Source organism: Trichoderma evansii, assembly GCF_050947405.1.
Source record: "Trichoderma evansii strain SZMC 28006 chromosome Unknown GGI43scaffold_1, whole genome shotgun sequence".
NCBI lineage: Eukaryota > Fungi > Ascomycota > Sordariomycetes > Hypocreales > Hypocreaceae > Trichoderma > Trichoderma evansii.
In genome coordinates this window covers 2490658-2511254 of record NW_028145205.1, presented here as the reverse complement: position 1 = coordinate 2511254, position 20597 = coordinate 2490658, and the positions used below count along the sequence as shown (strand labels likewise).

General features: G+C 51.3%; 5 protein-coding genes across 5 annotated transcripts; 2 read left to right on the top strand and 3 right to left on the bottom strand.

The window, feature by feature from the left end:
• Positions 1-2608: 2608 nt before the first annotated feature.
• On the bottom strand, positions 2609-4736 carry GGI43DRAFT_391287 (mitochondrial carrier domain-containing protein). The gene is made up of 2 exons (XM_083204423.1): positions 3975-4736; positions 2609-3717 (listed from the first exon to the last, which is right to left on the bottom strand). The coding sequence occupies exons 1-2, from the start codon at positions 4174-4176 to the stop codon at positions 2921-2923; spliced, it is 999 nt and encodes a 332-aa protein (XP_083066431.1). The 5' UTR covers positions 4177-4736; the 3' UTR covers positions 2609-2920.
• Positions 4737-5778, bottom strand: GGI43DRAFT_391284 (TOM7 family-domain-containing protein). The gene is made up of 5 exons (XM_083204422.1): positions 5563-5778; positions 5411-5457; positions 5318-5346; positions 5222-5258; positions 4737-5153 (listed from the first exon to the last, which is right to left on the bottom strand). The coding sequence occupies exons 1-5, from the start codon at positions 5587-5589 to the stop codon at positions 5132-5134; spliced, it is 162 nt and encodes a 53-aa protein (XP_083066430.1). The 5' UTR covers positions 5590-5778; the 3' UTR covers positions 4737-5131.
• Positions 5779-6029: 251 nt separating this feature from the next.
• GGI43DRAFT_419979 (uncharacterized protein) lies at positions 6030-7316 on the top strand (the record flags this gene model as incomplete). The annotated part of the gene is made up of 2 exons (XM_083207753.1): positions 6030-6049; positions 6179-7316. 2 exons carry the CDS (start codon positions 6030-6032, stop codon positions 7314-7316), a joined length of 1158 nt encoding a protein of 385 aa, XP_083066429.1.
• A 557-nt stretch (positions 7317-7873) lies between these two features.
• Positions 7874-16477, bottom strand: GGI43DRAFT_419978 (cohesin loading factor-domain-containing protein; the record flags this gene model as incomplete). Its single annotated transcript, XM_083207752.1, has 12 exons — positions 7874-8712; positions 8824-8873; positions 8935-9473; positions 9744-11458; positions 11500-11570; positions 11608-11703; positions 12605-15123; positions 15157-15406; positions 15443-15638; positions 15822-16064; positions 16137-16344; positions 16403-16477. The coding sequence occupies 12 exons, from the start codon at positions 16475-16477 to the stop codon at positions 7874-7876; spliced, it is 6801 nt and encodes a 2266-aa protein (XP_083066428.1).
• A 1511-nt stretch (positions 16478-17988) lies between these two features.
• Positions 17989-20499, top strand: GGI43DRAFT_25866 (kinase-like domain-containing protein). The gene is made up of 4 exons (XM_083200951.1): positions 17989-18345; positions 18414-18481; positions 18569-18736; positions 18815-20499. Exons 1-4 carry the CDS (start codon positions 18291-18293, stop codon positions 20405-20407), a joined length of 1884 nt encoding a protein of 627 aa, XP_083066427.1. The 5' UTR covers positions 17989-18290; the 3' UTR covers positions 20408-20499.
• Positions 20500-20597: the final 98 nt, after the last annotated feature.

Below are 20597 nucleotides of genomic sequence, written 5' to 3'. Positions count from 1 at the left end.
ATGCATATTTGAGTAGTAGTGGGGGCGGTTAGCGGCCCGTAACATGACGGGATAGGCCATTCCAGAATGATGCTATCTCGCCTGGGATAAGAATCCCATTAGAGAGCGTGAGCCCCCCCGCGAATGATAGAAGAGAACAGTGCTCTCAAATCTCCAAATACGGCTTCCACTGCGGCTTCCACCGCGGCTGATGCTTCTTTGATGCTTCAACGAGGGTGGCCTGTCTTTGCTCTTACGCTTCGGCTGTTGGAAACACTATCAACCTCCGTGCCTCTTTCATTTCCTTCCAACTAAACTACATATGGCCCCCACCGGATGCTGGTGAAGCTCTGCCTATCAGATCACAGAAGTCCCTAAAACACGTGTGGTAGCTAGGGCTAACGTTGGCGTTGCGCCTTTTTTTTTTTATCCTTCTCTCTCTCTGAGTGGTGTTGGTCCGAACATGAACTATTAGTCTATGTCTGTTGGGAGTGGCAAGAGTGGCCATGATCCGTGGGGACGCCATCTCCAGCTTTGCGTGCCTCACGAGGATGGCTTGATACCGGGATCCATCCTCCAGAGCAGCTGCAGCAGTAGTACTGCTTCAAATCTAGATGGTAGGGTGCTTAGGGCTACCCTTATTCAGGGCATCATATGTGCCCGTCACGGGTTAGAGGATGCTTTATTACCGGGATTCATCAAGACTAGTGACACGAGAGCTTGGTATTCATTCACCCTCGCAAAAGTCACGCTCTTTTCTCCAATATCCTCTTTGGGATTTCCTTGCGTCGCTTTTATAGCTAGCAGTGTCTACGAAATAAGCGGCGGCGCATCCGCGAGCCCTTTATGGCAACGATGGCGCTTGGGGAAGCTTCAGCTCGCCGACCTCAGCGCCGCGCGGCTGCAATAGCAGACCCTGCTTCTGCTTCGCTGCAATATACATCAAGTCTAGAGTTCTCTGCATGATTGGATTAGCCTCGTGGGAGGCCAAAAAGCACGCGGCGCTACATACTAGCATCTTTGGGTCACTGCGGAGTAGCTCGACGCACGCTTCGTCGCCCGCTCGTTAAGATGCTGCTAGCACCTGGATAGCAACATTTTTAAAATCCCTGGTTTACTTCAGCCCCAAAACCCCTGTCTATGCGAGGGCCGGATCTCAAGGACCGCTGTGCCGACGCCTTGCCCCATTCCCAAGAAGTGAACGCTGTGTTACTTGCGACTATCATACTACATGCTATATTGTACTACTACATATACACCCGCCTCGTAACCTACGAGCGGTCTGCCGGACGGCGCAAGTTCCTCGCATCTATCAGATCTCATCTTTAGCTCCCTCTTAACACCGGCCTAGGATGATCAGCGCCGAATTGCCAGCTGCCAAAGCAAACCCGCTTATCACATCCGGCGTGCCTACCATGTTGCTATTCCTCCCCCTCACTAACACAAAGCCGCTTTACTGTACCTTTGCTTATGATTATTGTTACCGCTGTTATTGTCTCGGGTGGCTGGTGGTCGGTGCTGATGGCCTGTCCACTTGAGGAAAATGTTGGTCGATGCATACGAGCACATTACCAGATGAATTTGAAGCACTGTTTCTGTGTTAAAATTATGTCATTTACAAGAAATGTCGATGCGTTGTCAGTGCGGTAACGGCATCGAAGCATGTTATATGCATAGTGACGAGTGCATACGTGTGCACATATGTGCTCCTAGAACATGCATGTACAGATATGCAGGGCGATATCCTATTCTCTGCCTCGGTTACATCGATCAGATCGGTGGAATCTAACAGACACTTCTTGAACACGCCCTACAGGAAGAATGACGGTTAAATCGTACGAGTAGATGTCATAACGCAGTGGTACCGGGTAGCATATTGTTCACTTTGTCGGAAATGATGCTATAGGCGCCAACAAGCCAGTATAACAAGCGATGAGTTTGATGAGAGGGTTGCGCTGCCTTGCTCATCTCGATCGCTCTGATGTCTTTGGCGTGTCACTGCAATCTCATTATTGATTCTTTTTTTGCCACAGAGTGTTGAGTGAAAGTGATTGGGTCAGCAACGAGCGAATTTTTTTCATGCTATGTGCTTGTTGTCTCTCCCTGCGTACGATGTTGCCACACGCGGAGGAAAGGGGTGGAATTGCCATCGCAAGGGTAGTGTTCAGATTGGCACGGTCCGGCTGAATGGGAGTGAAAGAGAAGATAAATCCGTAGCTGTTTCGTGTTGATGTAGTTGGCAGGAGGCGGGTATTGTTGATTGGAGATCGATATAGAGTTCTAATTTTACCTCATGGGGTTTCATTGCAAGATATTTGTATTGATTCAGTTGATAATAAACAGATTTTCTTGATTAGAGGCCGATGTAGAATTCTAAGTGTACCTCATGGCGTGCTCCATGGGGTTTTATTGCAGAGTAAATTGTATATGATATTAGGCCATAGCGAGAGGTTGGTGTTTTATCCACAAAGTAAATGAGCCAGTAAAGAGGAATAAATACCGTATTGCTCCAGATGGATTAAACAAGACAAAAAGGTGGAAGGCGAGGTTGATTATAGTCAGGGGCACTGCTACAGTAGACAGAATTCAGTCATTATTTGTAGAAAATAGTAAAACTAATGATGCATGAAGATATGTATGCTCGAGAGGGTATGAATTTATGATAGTAATATCGTTTTCTGAGACGATAATATACTTTAAGATATCTGAAAAGAATAAAAAGTAACGTCTATTCATATTATTAACTACTGTGTTGTTTTGTTCGTATCCATCTATCTTCCGACCTGTGCTCTATATGAATTGCTCTCCCGTTCTTGGAACGCCAAAATATGCTTCTGTAATGAATAACTGCTAATTACCACAACTGCTGTCGCCGATGCAGTTTGGGGAAAGAAAGAAGAAGAAAAAGGTATTTTCACCGTATTAATGTCGAATCGAAGAATTAGGCAATCCAACGAGGGAGATAGAATCGTACGTTCTCGTAGACCAAGAACGTCACCCACGTCGATGGCATAACCCGAACGACGCCCGGAATCAGGCCGCGATAGAAGCCGCGAATGCCCTCTTGCCTCCACGTCATCCTCACGACGCCTCTGAAGCCCTTGCCGAACTTCTCGTCAGCCTTATAGACCTGCAGCCGGCTTCGGAGGACCTGGTAAGGATACGTGACAGCGCCGGCGATGAGCTTCGAGGCCGAGGAAATCACTACGGTGGCCTCGGTGGTCATGCGCCCATTGTCAACGCCCATCCTCTTGCGGCGCGCAAAGTAGAAGCGCTTGGCAGGTTCGTACACGGCAAACTGCACGGCGCCGTGCGACACGCCGATCATGGAGACGCCCAGACCGCGGTACAATCCCCTGATGCCCTCGGTGGCGTAGATTGTCCTGAAGCCGGACCACATGGACGGATAGGCGCCCTTTGCGCCCTTGTCCGAGGCCAACATGCGTGTCTTGACGACCCAGATGGGGTTCGACAGGACAGACGTGGCGGCGCCGCCGAGAGCGCTGGCGACGAAGTAGTCGGAGGCGGTGGGGCGCTCGGTGCCGCGGGCAAAGGTGAGGAGGTCCTCGAAGCGGGTTTTGAAGAAGAAGAAGGAGGCCCAGCTGAGGGCGTTGCCGGAGAGGTTCGGGACGAGGCCGCGGTAGAGCGAGGCGAATGGGTTGGGGCTGTTTTTGAGGGATCGCAGCATGGCGACGGTGGAGAGGTCGTGCGAGGCGGCGCTGGAGGCGCTTGTGCTGACTGTTGATATATTGTTAGCATGAGTTGTTCTTATTCTATTGCTATTTTATTCTTCTCCTTCTTCATCTTCTTCCATGAAGCAATCTACATTCTGTCTTGTCTATCTTGTTGAAACGTGGTGGGGTTGAAGCATTTCAACGAGACAAACAAGATAGAGGGTAGATTGCTTGATGCAAGAGTATAAAGAAAAAGGAGAATCTAGCCAAGCCAGGATCAAGTATCCAAAGCAAACAAGACAAAACAATTGAATGTCTTACTCTGCATGCGAGTCTTGACAATATCTAGCGGATGCACCACCAACGTCGCTACCGTGCCGGCGCTGAGGCCGGCAATCGACTCGACGATGGCGGGAGAGAGGCCCGCATGTTCGCGTCCGGGCATGTAGTTGTTCGTTTCCGAGTTGCGTCCCGTCACATCGTTTGGCTGCGCAAAGTTGACGGGCGAGTGTTCGAGGCTCATGGGGGGAAAATACTGAAAGCACTCTGCCGAGAGAAGCCTTTTAGGGGACCTATTGGAGAAAAAAAGGGTCCTTTGACGGGCGCGGCGCTTTAGTTTAGTCAGGGAAACCGGAGCCGATTGACCACCGGCTGGACGGGTAGTAGCGGAAGATTTTTTTTTTTAAATCGGGCGCTTTCGGGGGGAGCTACTCGGTAGCTAAGTTGGAGTGACTGATTGTTATGTGTAGCCGGTTGTTGGGTTGAGGTAAGTTAAGATTTGGGTGGATTGAGTTGGTTCAAATGAGTTCACGGAGGCAGCAGTTTTATGTCCTGGTGTTTTCGACACCGCTTACAGGTTGCTGCAGTTTACTCAAAGGGGAATACTCGCTGGGTCTCTTTCAGGACCTATCTGTGCGTTGATACCACCGTCTGCTTACCTGCATACTGCTGTTATTAGCTGTATCCGAAAGAGGATATACAGTCTCCTGAAAATGGTAAATAGCCGAGAGTGAGAGAATGATATAAAAAGGTAGAGGAAACGAATAAAAAAAGATGATTCCCTTTTGTAACCTTCAATCACTAGAGGCTCCGTTCCAAGCGTAATTCCTATTGCTTTCTTTCACAGTTTCGTTGATTCCATCTACCATCCGGCAGAGTTTATGAATTGATTTCGCAGAGTGGTTTCTTGGTCCAATTATGGGGTAATACGAAGTAACTGATAATACATTCCTATGGGTACATTGTAGCATCGGTCCGTTCGTGTGTCTCCTCCCGGGGCCGTCGTTATGTGTTGTATCACGCTGCCCTTCCGTCTCGCCTTGTCTTTCAAGAGATAAGGCTATTGCCCAAACGCCATGAATGCTGGACACTGAACTCTTCCTCCTAAATTTTCACCTTCTCCGTTCCCTGATTTCCTTCCCCATTTTGCCGTATTACAATCGTATATCGTACATCAACGCCCGTCGGGTGCGTCTTGCTTAAGAGAGAGGAGAGAGAAGGCTGTTTCAATCGATATATTAGCGCCAAACACGTTTATTATCTCGTTGAAATATGAATAAGCAACGTACCGGATGACTGAAGGTCGAGGATCGCTGCGAGTGTAGCCTAGATCGAGAAGAGTCAGTCTCCGGCATATGCCGTGCGTCTGCTTAAAGATCGCATACCGAGGTAGAGAATCAGAGGGAGGTAGCCACTAGATTGCAGTTGTCAGCTATTAAAATGCCCGCAATAGGAGAGTTATCGAGGGAATCCCATACTAGTGAATGGCGACTCGTGAAATGTCGATGAGCTTGGCAATGCGCTCCTATGGTAGACAGATAGTGTTAGACCGGCCATTTCATCATCATCATGGCATTCGATTTCTGTTTCTGCTTCGGCTTCCAGCTCGGAGCCGCTGCGCATGTCGTACCTTGGACTCTTCTGAGAGGGCAAACATCGTGAATATGGAGAGCGAATACAATCTCGACAGACGGCGGAGGTGTTTGGCGAATATGCGCAAATTGATGCTTCCAGGCGTCAAACGTCTTTTCTCAGTTTGTCCCGCCTACTAAGAAATTTCGAGGCCCAGCTAGCACCCACTATGTAATGCGGTCACTGCTGCTTGCGGGAAAGCGCCCGCCAATCAGCCGCGGCTCAACTCTGGCTAATTTGATAAGAGACACCAGCGCCGTGCAGCGATACAAGCTAAACGCTGCAGTGGTCGAGATTTCCGAGCTTCATCCTGCTCTGCATGACACGCGACGAACGACATTGACGCCATCGTCTACTATCGATTCCATTTTTCAGCGCTATTCGAAGATTCAATTCCTGCGTTTGATACCAGACGTTCGCTTCTTTCGCTATTCCTTGTAAGGCCACGGCCTACAATCCTTCAAGATGGCTGTCAATAGGCATTGGTAGGTTTTTCCTCTGAGCAGCTCCTAAATCTTCGAGCTGCTTCTCTCCCATTTTTCTTTATTATTTTCTTTTGATTGTCTAAGCTTTAATGTATTGTTAAACGTATGCTGACCTTTCTTCTATTGCAGGGAGCAAGACAAAGAGGCCACCGTCTACATCGGCAACATCGACGAGCGCGCAACCTCCGCCATGGTCTACGAAATCATGCTCCAGATGGGCCCCATCCACAACATCCACATGCCTCGCGATCGCGTCACCCAAACCCACCAGGGCTTCGGGTTCGTTGAGTTTCGTACCCCCGCCGATGCCGAGTACGCTGCCAATGTCATGAATGGCATCAAGCTCTACGGCAAGTCCCTCCGCGTGAACAAGGCCAGCGCCGACAAGCAGCGGTCCGCCGAGGTTGGAGCCGAGCTGTTTATCGGAAACCTGGACCCCATGGTCGACGAAAAGATCTTATACGATACGTTTAGCCGTTTTGGGCCGCTGCTGAGCATCCCCAAGGTGGCTAGAGAAGATAGCGGCGCGAGCAAGGGTTTCGGTTTTGTCAGCTATGGCGACTTCGAGAGCAGTGATGCTGCGATTGCCAACTTGCACGGACAGTATATCCTCAGCAAGGAGGTTTCTGTGCAATACGCTTTCAAGAAGGACGGCAAGGGAGATAGACACGGTGACCAGGCCGAGCGAGCATTGGCGGCGCAGGCCAAGTCAAGAAACATCCTCCCCGAAGCCCAGCCGCTTCCTCAAGCTTTCCTAATGAGCTCCAACGCCGCCGCTCCTCCAGCTTCTGCAGTCCCCCCACCTGCTCCGGCAGGCTTCGATTCGAGTGCCATGGGAGGCGTCCCTGCTGGAGCTCCGCCGCCCATGATGGGTACGCCTACACATGCTGGCATGCCCAGCGGCTTTGCTCCTCCTCCACGCGGACCATCTCCTTATAACAACCCCGGCGCCGGCCACCCTCCTCCCAATGGCTTCCCTGGCGCCGGACGAGGCTCAGCTCCCCTCCCACCAGCTCCCTCAGGCCTGCCCGCACGACCTCCTCAAATCCAGGGCGGATACACGAACCCTGCAGATTTCCATCCGTCTGGCTTCCGGCCTCCCTCCGGTGGTCCTCCCACGGGAGTTCCTCCGCCGCAGGGTTTCCCAGCAGTCCCCCCTCCTGGATTTCCCATACCTCCTCCAGGAGCAACAGGGACTCCTCCAGCGCCCCCTGGATTCATGCCACCTCCAGGTTTCCAGCCTCCACCAGGCTTTGGTCGCCGTTGAGGCAAATCACGGATTTTGTTTTTCTGCATTCTAGCATTTAATTTTATGTAATATCTGGTTTGGACAAGGCGGACATTGATTTCAATTAGGCAAGAGGAGGGGCGAACAAAAAGCCATTTTTAGACACAATACCATCAAAACTTCTAATAGTCTGGGATTTAAAAAAAGGGGAGAGAAGTATTTTTGAAGACTACTCCCTTAAGGACTCTTTTTGTTTTTTTCTTGTATCTATATAAGCGTCCTGATATGATTCCTTTCCCTCCCAGAAGTATAATAATGACCATGTTCTACGTCCAGGTATCGTACAGGAGATTTTTTCTGTTGTTTCGTATATAACAGGACCCCTTCGCTGTATAATCATTCGACAACTGATGCTCCTCCTCCTGGTCAAGATCAAGTTTAAGTGAAACCAGTTAACATAACAAAATCAAATAGCAGTACCAAATATGCCCGTCAACTCCTCCTTTACAAAACATTATTCTCTCCGCCATAATTGCAAAATTAAACCATATCTGCTTCCTGCTTTTTTGATGCACAATGCCTTTTCACTAATTAAATCATAGACTTCGAGAAAACGCGTCTCTAGCTTCCTCTGTTGCTTTATCCCACTCCTGTTTGGCCTCGTCTCTCTGCCCCTGTACCTCATACGACTGCGCCAGCATGCCATCCGCGACGCTCTGCCACAGGACGTTGCCGCTCCTCTGTGCTTGCTTAGCTGCCGCTCGGGCGCTCTTCAGAGCCTGTTCGCCGATGACGTTTTCAAAGAAGCGGCTGCGCATGATACACAACGTAACAGCAGCTCCTAGTACATTACTAGTGACCTTGGAGCCTGCCATGGCGGCGTGTATATGCTGCTTTTGCTGGTTGAGTTGTTGAGGAGGGTCGGTTACTATGGCAGCCATAACGTTGTGCCAGGCGGTCCGGAGATCAATGTTGGTGTGGTTATTACAGTGAGGCTGAAGCTGCTCGATCAAATCCTGCGTTATCTGATCATTTCGACAAGAAGGGTGCTGCATGATCCAGAGCCTGTTCAGTCCCGCAAGAAGTGCAATCTCTTGATGCCCTGCCTTGATTCCAGTGCTTCCCTGTTGCTGGACAGCAAATCGGTTGTCTAAGAAGATATCGAGAGCTTGTTGGAGTTGGCCGATGCCTTGGAAATATACACCCTTTAGATAGATGGCGAGTAGTTTCACGGTAGGCTGCGTTGAGGGCGAGACAAAAGACTGAAGGTTTTGAATCATCTGCTTAACGTTTGACCATTGACAGTGACTCGCAGCCACCAATCCTAAGAGAACGTTCAAGTAAGCTTGAGCCTCTATCCGCCAGGCCCGCTGCTTGATCGCTATATTTAGAGGAACAGGGGCGCCGTATGGAATGCCAGCCGTTGAAGAATCCCCTGGGGAGAGAAAGTTAGTTGAATCTGTACAGAGAGAAAATGCGTCTGGGTAGTTAAAATTACATGTTTCTAGGATCTTCAAGCCTTCTTTGAAAAACTCCGTTGACCTGCGCCCCTGTGATGAAGGCTTATGAAAGTTGACCAAGCCGCTGATGGTAAATCTAGAGACATGTTAGAAGAATCTTTCACTAGTAATAAAGGGTCATCTTGCAATGCACGTACACGAGCGACCGCAGCTCCATTTTAGTCATAAATGTCATGGCCAAAAAATCCATATCGCCCTCGCTCTCGCCCAGGCGGAGAATCGCTTGGGTATCGCCGCTTACAGTCTTGGCTGCAGACAGCTCCTTCTTGACCGGCACCAGAAAATCAGATTTGACATTATGCCAGTCCTCGCAGTCATCTAGACATGTCTGCAACTGCCGTAATTTCTGGGCCGTGTGGTCCGGATTTTGATGATGCAGGCTTGCAGCAACCTCCAGTAGCAGGGTCAACATGGTGAGCTGCGTGATCTGCACTGATGGGTCAAATTGGTATTTGGCGACCTGTGCGATGCAGGTTTGTATCTTCTCCATATTGCCATCCTTGGCCGTCTTGAGAAGAGTGAAACCTTCTATTAGTGAGGCGAGAACAGAGAGCGCAGTGTCGCCTCTAGTATTGGCGACATTCTGAATGGATCGTATGTTGTCGAGGGCACCAGCGTCCGTTACTCCAACACTGAGATAAAAGGAAGCTTTTAATAACCGGAAGGCATAATACCACTGTACATGTTTAAATCTGCATGTCCTGTCAGACTTGATTCCAATCAACAAGGGAGTGGATTGTAATATTCACTTACACTTCGCAATTGGAAATGTGACCGTCTACCGCTTTTAATGCCGCTTTATGATTCCTCTGGAATAAGACTTTCAACATGAGATATTGCATGCAATATTTTAAATCAATCAGACGGTGCTAATCGTTTGATTCATGTCAGCTATACATGCCAAAGAAAATTAATCAAACATCGGGTCTGCACCGTCTTCACTTACCTTGTCGCAAAGCGTAATTCCCTTTGCCAGAGCCGTCTCTGCCTCCATTAAATTTTCCGTCTCCTCCTGTAAGAGCGCAGCATATCGTAATCGTACACGCGCCTCCTCTCGTGGCGCAAGCTGGTTGTTGCCTTGCAAAGCAGACTCTAGACATGACAACGCCGTTGCTATTAACTCCTGGTATTCACTCACTTGATTTGGACATAGCGCCATGGCTACATCGTGCGAGGCAATTCGCGCCTTTTCGATGCACTCTTCCGCAACGGCAATCATCAAGGGTGTTGTGTTAAGAGGTCGAGGTTTAGGTGTTATAGCAGGTGACTTCTTAGTGATGCTCGGAGATCTCATGGACAGCGAAGGTGAGTTTGTCATTGAAGAGTGTGGGCTGGGCTTGATGCGAACATCAGGGGCCTGTTGAAGTACGCGAGTTGGTATAGAGCCATCTTCCTGCTTCTCTTGCTTAATTGTAGCTGCACTAGTAGGCGGTGGCTTGATAATAGACTCCTTAGGCTTTTCATGGCTGGCGACCGGTATATTCGATAAATTCGCCGTTGATATAGGCAAAGAGGTAATCGACGGCTGTCTTTGAATATCTTGGAGATTGACATAGTGCACCGGTTCCTGCTGGAGCTCTGAGGGATGAACAAATTGAGGAGGCTGCGGAGGCTCGGGAGGTAATTCCTGCTGAGGCTGTTCAACGCTCTGGGTGGGCTGAGGCGCGGGAGTTTGCGACTGAGGAGGTATAGAAGGCTGCAACTGAGGTGTAGGAGGTTGCTGCTGGGGTACAGGAGTCTGCCGCTGAGGCACAGGAGTATGCGACGGCTGTCGCGGTTGCTGCTGCGGAGTAGGCTGTCGATATTGCTGCTGCTCCTGCTGCTGCTGCTCTCCTTGCTGCTGTCGCTGTTGCTCTATCCGAGGCGACTGCTGAGGCACAGGTGAATGGTATTGTGGCGGCTGGGGAGTAGCTTGCGGTCGTGGAGGCGGCGGTGCGGGAGCTCGAATAGGCGACGGCTGTGGTGGAAGAGACGGCGCGGGCGACTGAGTATGATATATCGGAGACGGTTGATGGTGTTGCTGTTGTCGATGGACCTGTTGGAGAGGCTGTTGCATCGCATGCTGCTGCTGCTGCTGCTGCTGCAAAGCCTGGTGAGGGAGAGGTTGGTGTGGAAGATGTTGGTTAGGTAGAGTCTGGTGCTGCATCGGCTGTGGTGTCATCTGCTGGCGCTGAGGCTGTTGTTGCTGCGGCTGCTGGTGATGCTGTTGCCATACATTATTCGGCGGTAGGTATTGGTTCGCTGCCTGTTGTAAATGATGGCCCTGGTGGCCTCCGACTTGCGCTGAAGCATTGTAATCGGGATATCCGTTGAAGCCAACGTTGTATGGCGACATTGCCGGCTGGTGCTGATGCGCCTGCTGCTGGAACTGCTGCGGCTGCATGTACATGCCATGCTGAGGCTGAGGCTGCGCATTCTGGTGGTGATAGAACTGCTGCTCGTGGCCCATGCCGCCGGTATACATGGACTGCTGGCCATGGTGTTGAAACGCCGCCGGGTGCTGCTGCTGCTGGTTTTGTGGCTGCGGTATCTGCTGTTGCATCTGCGGCGGGAAATGGTAGCCTCCGGCCGGGTGGCCGTACATCTGCTGCTGCTGTTGCTGGTGATGCTGATTGAGGTGGTGATGTTGCTGCTGCTGTTGCTGCTGCTGCTCATCGTGGCCTAGATAGGCCTGTCCCGAAGGCAGCGTCCCTCGGAACGACATCGCACCGTCAGCATCGGCCGCTGGTCTTGCTGGTAGGAGAGTGAAGCCCGGCGCAGACCAAGTTTCATGCTGTCTTCCTGGTCGAGTTCATCGGTCGCTTTCGAACGGGGGGGGTTTCTCCTCAGAGGCTTGGTCGAGGTGTCGTGCGGGACGCAAGTTGAGCGCGCGTGATGTCGTCGGCTCGAAACGCTTAGAAAATGGCCTTGGTCCCTCTGTGTACTCGATAACTGCGTTGGCCTGCGAATTATTCGCGTCGCGGTGGCAATAAGATGTATAAAATAAAAAGGGACACAAGCGAGAAAAGAAATTGGGACTTCCTCCTCCTCTGACTCTCCGAAACTCTGGAAGGCTGAACGTTGTAAAGTCCCAAGTCCCAAGTACGGTTGCGGGAACACGCCCACTGTGTGAATCAGCCGCGCCGCGCCAACAAAAAAAAAAAAGGCCGCCCTATCACATGGTTGGCTCAGCTCAGCGGCCCGCCAATTTGTTACTGCGCAGATCCGGGAGTACTTTGGACGCCCCGAATGCTACGCCATGCCGGATGCCGCTAGATCTGGCATCTTGAAGGACGAAAAAAAGGGGAGAGATCCGTCATTTTGTTGCCTTGTATCAAGTTAGGCAGAATAATTGCTAGCTCTGAGGTTCTGTCGTCATTCTACATTCCATACATTGGTAGTCACAATATCTTGAGATCGAGACGTAAGGCATAATGGTTGTATTAAAACAAGGTTCAAATAATTCATAAGTATACGTAGTTTGAGCTACGGCTTTCCCTTCTTTCGCCGCACCTTCAAAAAAACTAAGTTACATGACATACATTGCAGCGTGAACAACATAATTTCTTTTGACGCATGACAACGGACCCAATTCTCCGGTAGTCATAACACAAAAACCAGAAGAAGAAAAAAAACCATAAAAATGAAACAAATGAACAGCTCGAAGCCAAACGCCGTGACATGCATATGCAACCATATACCACCCAAAATTACCACTCTTTTTTCGTTCTTTGCTTCGTGCGGAAGGCCCAATGGCCCAAGGTATCAATAAGTCGTACTTCGTACTCGTGTTTTTAACCAACGCATGTCCATTCAGCAAATACGCACCATCGGGCGGTGCGGTCTGCAAGAACCAAGCCTCTCCAAATGCCCTTCTCAGAGCACTTGATAATTGTCTCCCAGGTACCGCCGTCGCTAATTTCCTCATCTGGGGTCCTCGATCCCACGCTGATCCCTTTGCGGTCCTCTTTCCTCATAAGACGGAGAATCTTGCCTCCTGGTGTCTGGATTGCCAGCTTAGCCGGCTTCTTTCCTGCAACAGTGCCGCTAGCTGAGGAGCCGCTCGCACTAGAAGCGTTGACGCTCATTGCAGATGATGGTCGAGCAAAAGGCACAGGGCTTGTCGACCCAGGATTTGATGCCGGCGTGAGAGCTGATTGTGCGCTACTTGAAAGGGAGCTGGGGTGCTGTCTGATTGCAAAGACAAAGGTATTATTCAGAGCCAATTGCTGGCATTGGGGCTGGACAACATAGATATCGTGCCTTTGTGCGTGAGGGGTCGGATGTCGTGTGACGAATTCATATGGCGGATTCTCGCCAGTGTGGAGGATGGGGAGAGTAAAGGCCAGAGGATGAGGAATGTCTTTGATACTCTGCATCAAACCCCTTTTGCCAGCATAAACCTTCAATACGCCCTGGCCTTCATCACCAGGCAGTAGCGCCTTTACCGTATAGCGTTTCACGCCGTTGAACCACTCAGCCTGAGCCAACGCCTTCTTCTTGACAACATCGCCACTCTCAAACAGGTCGCCATCGTTATCCTTGGAGAAAGCCCGTGCTTCTACCTCGGCTGCGATTTCAACATCGCTCGGGACGTTAAACATGATGTGGACCATCTCAAGGTCTTCTATTCTTGTCAGACTGGTGTTAAAGTCCACCAATTCGATTCCATTTTTGAAATACGCCGGGCATGCGCATGGCAGATTTAATAGCGTATCATAGGCCACCGGGGGCACAATATGTTGCTGGTCGTGGTGCTCCGGCACATGCGTCCAGCAGATCTCTGTCGGTCTCGCGAGGAACCACCAGAAGTCTGCCGACGGACCGCTCAGGCTTGAATAAAGAGCGCGCTTGGGATTGGAGGAGCTTGCTAGACAAGCATCGATCATGCGCCATTCATCGTCAACAATGACTGCGTTCCACCAGTGATTCGACCTGGGCATCACATTGAGGTCCGGTACATCGCCGGGAGCTTTTAGGTACCCCCTCACGACTTCACAGTGCAGTCCAACTGCGGAGCACATTTCCATGATAAGCATGGCATATTCTTCTGCGCATCCTCTCCTTGCCTGGATTGTTCGCTGGGTATCGGCGTCGCCCTCGAAATCCTCTTCCCAGCAGATCTTCTCTGCAACCCATGTGAATATTGCTCGGAGCCGCTGCAGGTCGCTCCTGTACGGCCTGCAGATATAAGTCTGAGCGAGCGTTGCCACTGTTGTTCCCGGGGGCGGTTCTTTCACATAGCGGGAATTCTTGTCTACCTGAGAAAGATTAATCATATGGTAGTTCTCTGGTTTATGAACTGGCATGCCATCTGCTCCTTCGTCGCCTTCGATGCCCTCATAGAGCTCGTCGATGGGGTTGAGGGTGGGGTGGTCTTGCATCTGGCAGCGCTCCATTCGCTCGCTCCGTTCGATCTTACTGATTGAATTAGATCGGTTAACATCACGCCGGACTTGGACCCAGTCAACACCGGCGCCAAGGCCCATTTCTCGGGCAGCATCGCGCCTAGATCGGGCGCCGCTTAACGAGGCCATGCTTGCTCCTGGAGACACACTGTGTGGCTGCTGCAAGCGGGAAAAGGGTGACGATCTCACAATGGGCATGTGGCCAGCGGCGATGCTTCCCCGATTACTAGCAACGCCTGTCTTGGCTGATTCGAAAATCTTCTTGAAGATATTCCTTTTCGGCGACTTGGGCGCGACGAGACCTCCTAATCCAGGGGTGAGTTCCTCGTGAAAGCCTACCTGAGAAATTGGTCGCACGATGCTGTTTCCATGTCCAGCAAAATTGCTAGCATGACTGCTGTGATAGGACACGCCTGTAAATGGCGAATCTGGCCGATCGCCTTCATCGTTGCGCATACTAAGTGCGCTTTGAGCACGGTGGGCCGTCCGAGCTAAGCTTCCTGCGCTCGTAGAACTAAATCCGCCAGCAGAAACACCACTCCACAGCGTCCTACCGCTGCTCTGCGTCGAAGAGCTACTGTTACTCTGGTTGCCAGTTGAAGCATTAGTCTGATTGGTTTTGGTTGTATTGGTACGCTCGATGCCCGGTATCATATCGTACACCGATCTTCGTCCACGCGCTTTTTTGTCAAACGAAACCAACTCTCCGACCGTTGATCCAGCAGACGATTTGGGCCGTGGGTAAGGCTGGCCTTTGGGAGGTGGAGGCGGAGGTTTATCGTCATCCAAGTTCTCTGGCATGCTGACGCTATGCTGGTGCATTCTTGAGATCTGCTTCTCCATTCTTTCCACATAATTGCTCAACTGGGACGGGTCGTAAAATTTTTCACGATTTCCGTCTTGCTGCGAAGTATTTTGTGAAGATCCTCCGCTCCAAGTCTCATAGCCTTCGTCGGGATTCAAGACACCTACTGACGTCAGAGGCCTGGTCCTCTGCCGTGACTTTTGTCTTTGCTGTGGCGGTGTTGGGGACACCATATCAAAAGATGCGGGAGACCAGGGATCGTACACTCTCTCGGGCGATTTCCCTCCTATGCCTTCCAATTGATCCAGCTGCTGCATCACTCCATCCATGGCTTCGCGTAGCGGTGACGGCGTCATATGGCTCCCCTCCATCGACGGCCGATGAGAGCCGCTACCCCTAGGTGTGTGATATCCGTCTCTCTGGTTTCCATAACCATCGTCGTATGAAGTATACGACGCCTGTCTTGACGTGCTATGGAGATCGGTGTAGGAGGCATTGGAAGGACGTTGATTTGGCTTATAATGCTCATATGAAACAGCGGAGCCGTGCCTTGGTATTATGTCCTCCGCGTTATATGAGACGGTAGAGCCGTGTCTCGTTATATCCGCTGGATTATAGGAAACTGTCGAGCCTTGTCTCGCTATATCTGCTGGGTTATAGGAAATGGTAGAGCTTGGTCTCGAGATATCCCGCGGGTTATACGAAACCGTTGAGCCGGCTCTTGATATTGACTGGTAATTTTGTGTTGCATCAGTTGAATCTGCCCGCGCAACGTGCCTGTGAGGAGGTGGTGGAGGCGGTGGAGAGTCCTCTCGCGCTATATTTTCCATACGACTTGGTGGACGACCAATGGAGGGTGCCGGTGATGGAGCTCTTGATCCATAGCTACTGGCTGGATAAGGCGCAGGAGAAGGCGCGCGAGCAATATCTTCGTGGGCGGTTCTTGCCAGGACAAGCGCAGTGCTTGGATTCGGCGTCGAGTTTCCTCTCGATCGTGACGATACTGTCGCCTCCCGTGACGGTTTATCCTGCACCCGCGATCTCGGCGTTTCTCGAAATGTTTCTGGCTGTTTCGCTGTTGTATAATGCGGTGCTTTTGCATAGGCCTCAAATGGTTTCCGGAAAGTTCTCGATTTCTGCGGCACACTCTTGGATGCGGACGCTGCTATATTAGGCGGTACCGGGCTCGGTGTTTTTGTTGGCCGAAAATCCTCTGGTAGCACTTCGACGAAATTGGATGGAAAGGAGCCAACGGTCCTCCGATCTCGAAACAGCCTGCCAACCCACCACGAGCCGTCTCCAGCATTCAGACATTCGATCAAGTCGCCTTCCATAAATCCCAAATCGCGTTTTGACTGCACACCGATATTAGCAATTGAGCGCATGTTAGTGCCACACCACCAATTCACAAACCTCTCCGCCCCAAGAATAGATGGCCCGGCACCAGCAGGGAAACCGCGAGGGCAGCGGCGGCGGTGATAACGCCATTGTGTCGACGTTTGTGCCGCGTCCGTGTCGCCTAATTGACCAGCTCTGAGGACGTGGGAGAGCAGCCGAGTGAGAGAAGAGGAAGAAGAAGGAAGAAAAGGCAGGGAAAGGGCAAGGGAAAAATTATCCCCGTCGTTGTTTATCCCTTGTCTGACAGAGCAAAGTGTCGGGCGACAGGTGTGGGCAGCTGATGAATCGACGCGTTCGGGTCCTCGCCGCCTCGCCAAATGGAATCAGGCTGGCCCTCGAACGCAGCCCGATGACGCGATATCGACCGGTGAGGCTGGTAAAAGCTTTGGAAAGAAAAGACGCCCAAAGTTTACAGACGGCGCATGTTCAAAATGAGCGATACAGCGGCGGTATCAAAAAGCATGGTAGCCTAGGCTCGTGTTGATGTCAAACGGGGGTGAGCTCGGCCGATAGCTTGGAATGCTGCGGTCTCTCAGCGAGGGAGCATCCAAGTACAGCAACGCACAGGCCCTGAGTACCTCTGTGTACAGGCAGGGCAGACTAGTACGAGAACGAGCAGCTCACCGAGACTGTTTGGTCTGGCGGAAACAAGGCTGTGTGTTGTGTTGCAGCGTATCGTGGACGCTGGATTGGGCTGCTGCATCAAGCGAGATTGCAGCAAGGCATGGACGCAGCTGGAGGTCCGCTTCTCAGCATTTCCCCGGTGGCTGGGAACTACGGGACTGGCCGACGAAAAGCTGCCGGCGAAGCCTTGCAAGGGCCGCTGGGACAACAGAGGGGCAGAGGGCGTTGCCGTGACAACTCTGGCTGTGGCTGGCGGAAGGGAGGGCGGCCCCTCGTGTTAGCGCCATCGCACGGTGCATGGCGCTAATGGATCAACTGAAAACCAGGCGCCAATGGCGAGCTAGATCTGGCCCGGCGGGTGGCTGGGGATCGCGGTTCCATGGCGACGGCTGCAGCGCTGCAGCGTAGCGCAGAGCCTCTATGCCGCCCGTCCACAGCGACCGCTGGGCTGCTGTGCGCGCTGCAGTTGGTCGCTGCAGTTGGTCGCTGCAACATACGGTGTAAGAATTACGTACTAGGCGCCGGACAGCTCCGTTATGACGATCCAATGACAGGTGCGACAGCGCTGTCGCAGAGCGAGGTACCTGTATGTACCGACAGCAGTGCTCCGTCGACTTGCACAAGCTCGCTGATGCTGCAGAAGCTGAAAGGATTGACGCATTGCTTTCGTGCATTGGCGCGCCGACGAGCAGAGCAGCAGCTGCATCTTTGTTGATCCTCGTTTCCTCAGCATCTCATCTCATCTTATCTCAGCCGCGCTGCGCTGCGCATTTGCTTATTTTCTGCTGCACGTGCCGCATCATCAATCGCAAACCACGGCAACAACCTAAATTTGCATTGCCAGCGACTGGGCCGAGCTTAACTTAGTACCCAGCTGGTACCTCCTGGCAGTTTCTGATCCAGCTCAGACTGACTCTGGGCGGAACCTTCAAAGAAAGCTATCCCAAAGCGGAGCATTGTAAACAAAAGCTACCCCTAGCTGAACGTGGCTCCACTGCCCCGGACAACCGACCACTCATTAAACTGCTTCCAGTACTTGGCCGGCGAGGTACTTAGAGCGCTGCGACCTGTGTATTGAACTTAGGGCTTCGACCGTTGACACTTCCTGATCCGATCGCTCTTGGCTTTTGCCGGCTCCAGGTCTGCGGCCAGTCCCACCCGTTTGCTCGAACTGACAGAAGCGAATATCGATTCCCAGGATCAGCCCCTGACCGTTCGTGTTGGCTTCTAGAAGGCCAAATTAAAGAAGGCAGACAATATCGCTTGGGGCTCGCCAAAAATGGCGGATGACGAGGGCCTTGCGGACCGCTATCAGGTACTAGAGGAACTAGGCCGTGAGTCTCATCGGTGATCCGCAGTTCATGCGCTGTCGTGGATCGCATCGCTAACTCAGGGGCTTCAGGTGGAAGTTTCGGCGTGGTATACAAGGGAATCGACAAGGTCACTGGAGAGACTGTGGCTATCAAACATGTAAGACTTGCTCTTTTTTGGTCAACTAAATGGCTGCTTCCTCTCGGTCAAACAGGGCTCGTCCGACTAACCTTCTCATGTGCGCAGATTGATCTTGAATCTAGCGACGATGATATTCAAGACATTCAAGCCGAAATTGCTGTCCTCAGCACTTGCGCTAGCTCTTATGTAACCCAGTATAAGGGCTCGTTCCTTCGAGGACATAAGCTATGGATTATCATGGAATATTTAGGTGGCGGATCCTGTCTGGACTTGGTGAGCCAAACCCATATTTTTTTTATAGCCATTTCTCCTCCCTCTGTGTCCCATCCCTAATCAGTGGCCCTTTTGCAGTTGAAACCAGGAAATTTTACTGAAACCCACATCGCCATCATTTGCCGCGAGCTTCTTTATGGAATCCAATATTTGCATTCGGAAGGTAAAATCCATCGCGATATCAAGGCGGCCAATGTGCTGCTTTCGGATATCGGCAAAGTGAAGTTGGCTGACTTTGGCGTTGCCGCTCAACTCACAAACATCAAATCTCAGCGGAATACATTTGTCGGCACTCCATTCTGGATGGCCCCCGAAGTGATCCAGCAAGATGGGTACAGCTTCAAGGCGGATATCTGGTCCTTGGGCATCACGGCAATGGAGATGGCCAACGGAGAACCTCCTCTTTGTCACATCCACCCAATGAAGGTGCTTTTTCAAATTCCCAAAAATCAACCACCGCGATTGGAGGGCCATTTTAGCAAAGAATTCAAAGACTTTGTTGCTCAGTGTCTCACTAAAGAGTGCGGCCGGCGACCCAATGCCAAGGAACTGCTTCGACACAGGTTTATTCGCTCGGCCGGCAAAGTTGAGGCTCTTCAGGAGCTTATAATGCAGAGACAGATGTGGGATGCAAATCAGAATCGTCAAAAGCATCCGATTTACTACCAAGAAACATTGCAGCCTATTTCAACCAAGGGCGGCGATGATGAAGCATGGGTATTTGATACCGTGAAATCGGTGGCATTACCGAAGCAGCCAATTATTAAGCAGCGGAAACAGTCTTCTATATTTGCAGCAGCTGAGGAAGGATTTCGCAAGATGGATATTAAAGAGGATTCTCCAGGATCTTCGTCTCCAGCCACAAGCACTATCCGGAAATCGACAGTCCGGCGCACTCCCTCCATCGTACAAGTTCCTTCAGCGTACGCTAATGGATCGCCTCGAAGCTCAATAGTAGCTCCAAAGAGGCCTCTTCAGCCTGATACGTCTTTTGGAAATTCGGGATCGACTATGCGCCTTCTTCGAGGAATTTCGTCGGATGGCTCAGCTGGTATGCGTGGTAGCAGGAGTGCATCTCCCGATGACGATGTGTTTGTCGATGAGAACATTCCTCCACCCGTGGTTCCATCGGCCGAGCCACAGAGTAAGGAAGCCCTTTTAGGCCGGAGGCTACACTCTAAGGCAGTAGAGCCTACGCTTGCAGAGCTTCATGCGCAAGCCTCAACGGTGCAGAAGCGCGAAGCGCTGGCTAAGCTATCTGATGCCTTTGCGGCGCTGGACGCCGTTGATCCTGAGGGAACGTACCACCTCATGAACAGCCTTGTCACCGCCATGAGCCAAGATAACAAACTTAACGCGGCAGTAATTCGGCAGTCTGTGCAAAAGATCCCGAATGACGGTGCTTCTCAGGGGACGGTGATTGTTAAGAACTCTACTCCATCAGCGAGCCCGGCCAAGTTAGTGCTAAGCCCTCACCTCCGAACCCAACGCCGACGCCAGCTTGAATCGCCAGTATCAAAAGAGTCTCTCAGAGAGCAGGATAAAGCAGCAATCGAAGAAAAGTATCCCGGACGAGAGACGCAGTTAGGCATGGAACACTGCAAGCAGCTATCAGACGTACTTTACAATCGGTGGGCAGATGGTTTGCGCATCCGGTGGCCAGCTATCTAATCCAGACCCAAGAACTGACAAGTACATGCGTCTTCTGGATGATACGATTTGAAATGAACTTGATAATGGAGCGATATCGTTAGGATTGTCGTGGTAAGAAACTCAAAGTCAATAAAAACGACTTGTACGATTTCATATGCGATATAATGAGCTTGCATACCGATACCAGCCGCAGGATGATGAGCTATCT

Coding starts and splice junctions, on each gene's coding strand:
- GGI43DRAFT_391287 (XM_083204423.1), bottom strand. CDS start 4,176: ATGAGCCTCGAACACTCGCCCGTCAACTTTGCGCAGCCAAACGATGTG. Junction 3,718..3,974: donor TGTCAAGACTCGCATGCAGA/GTAAGACATTCA, acceptor ATATATCAACAG/TCAGCACAAGCGCCTCCAGC.
- GGI43DRAFT_391284 (XM_083204422.1), bottom strand. CDS start 5,589: ATGTTTGCCCTCTCAGAAGAGTCCAAG. Junction 5,458..5,562: donor CCCTCTCAGAAGAGTCCAAG/GTACGACATGCG, acceptor TGTCTACCATAG/GAGCGCATTGCCAAGCTCAT. Junction 5,154..5,221: donor CCTCGACCTTCAGTCATCCG/GTACGTTGCTTA, acceptor CGATTGAAACAG/CCTTCTCTCTCCTCTCTCTT.
- GGI43DRAFT_25866 (XM_083200951.1), top strand. CDS start 18,291: ATGGCGGATGACGAGGGCCTTGCGGACCGCTATCAGGTACTAGAGGAA. Junction 18,482..18,568: donor AGACTGTGGCTATCAAACAT/GTAAGACTTGCT, acceptor TCATGTGCGCAG/ATTGATCTTGAATCTAGCGA. Junction 18,737..18,814: donor GCGGATCCTGTCTGGACTTG/GTGAGCCAAACC, acceptor GCCCTTTTGCAG/TTGAAACCAGGAAATTTTAC.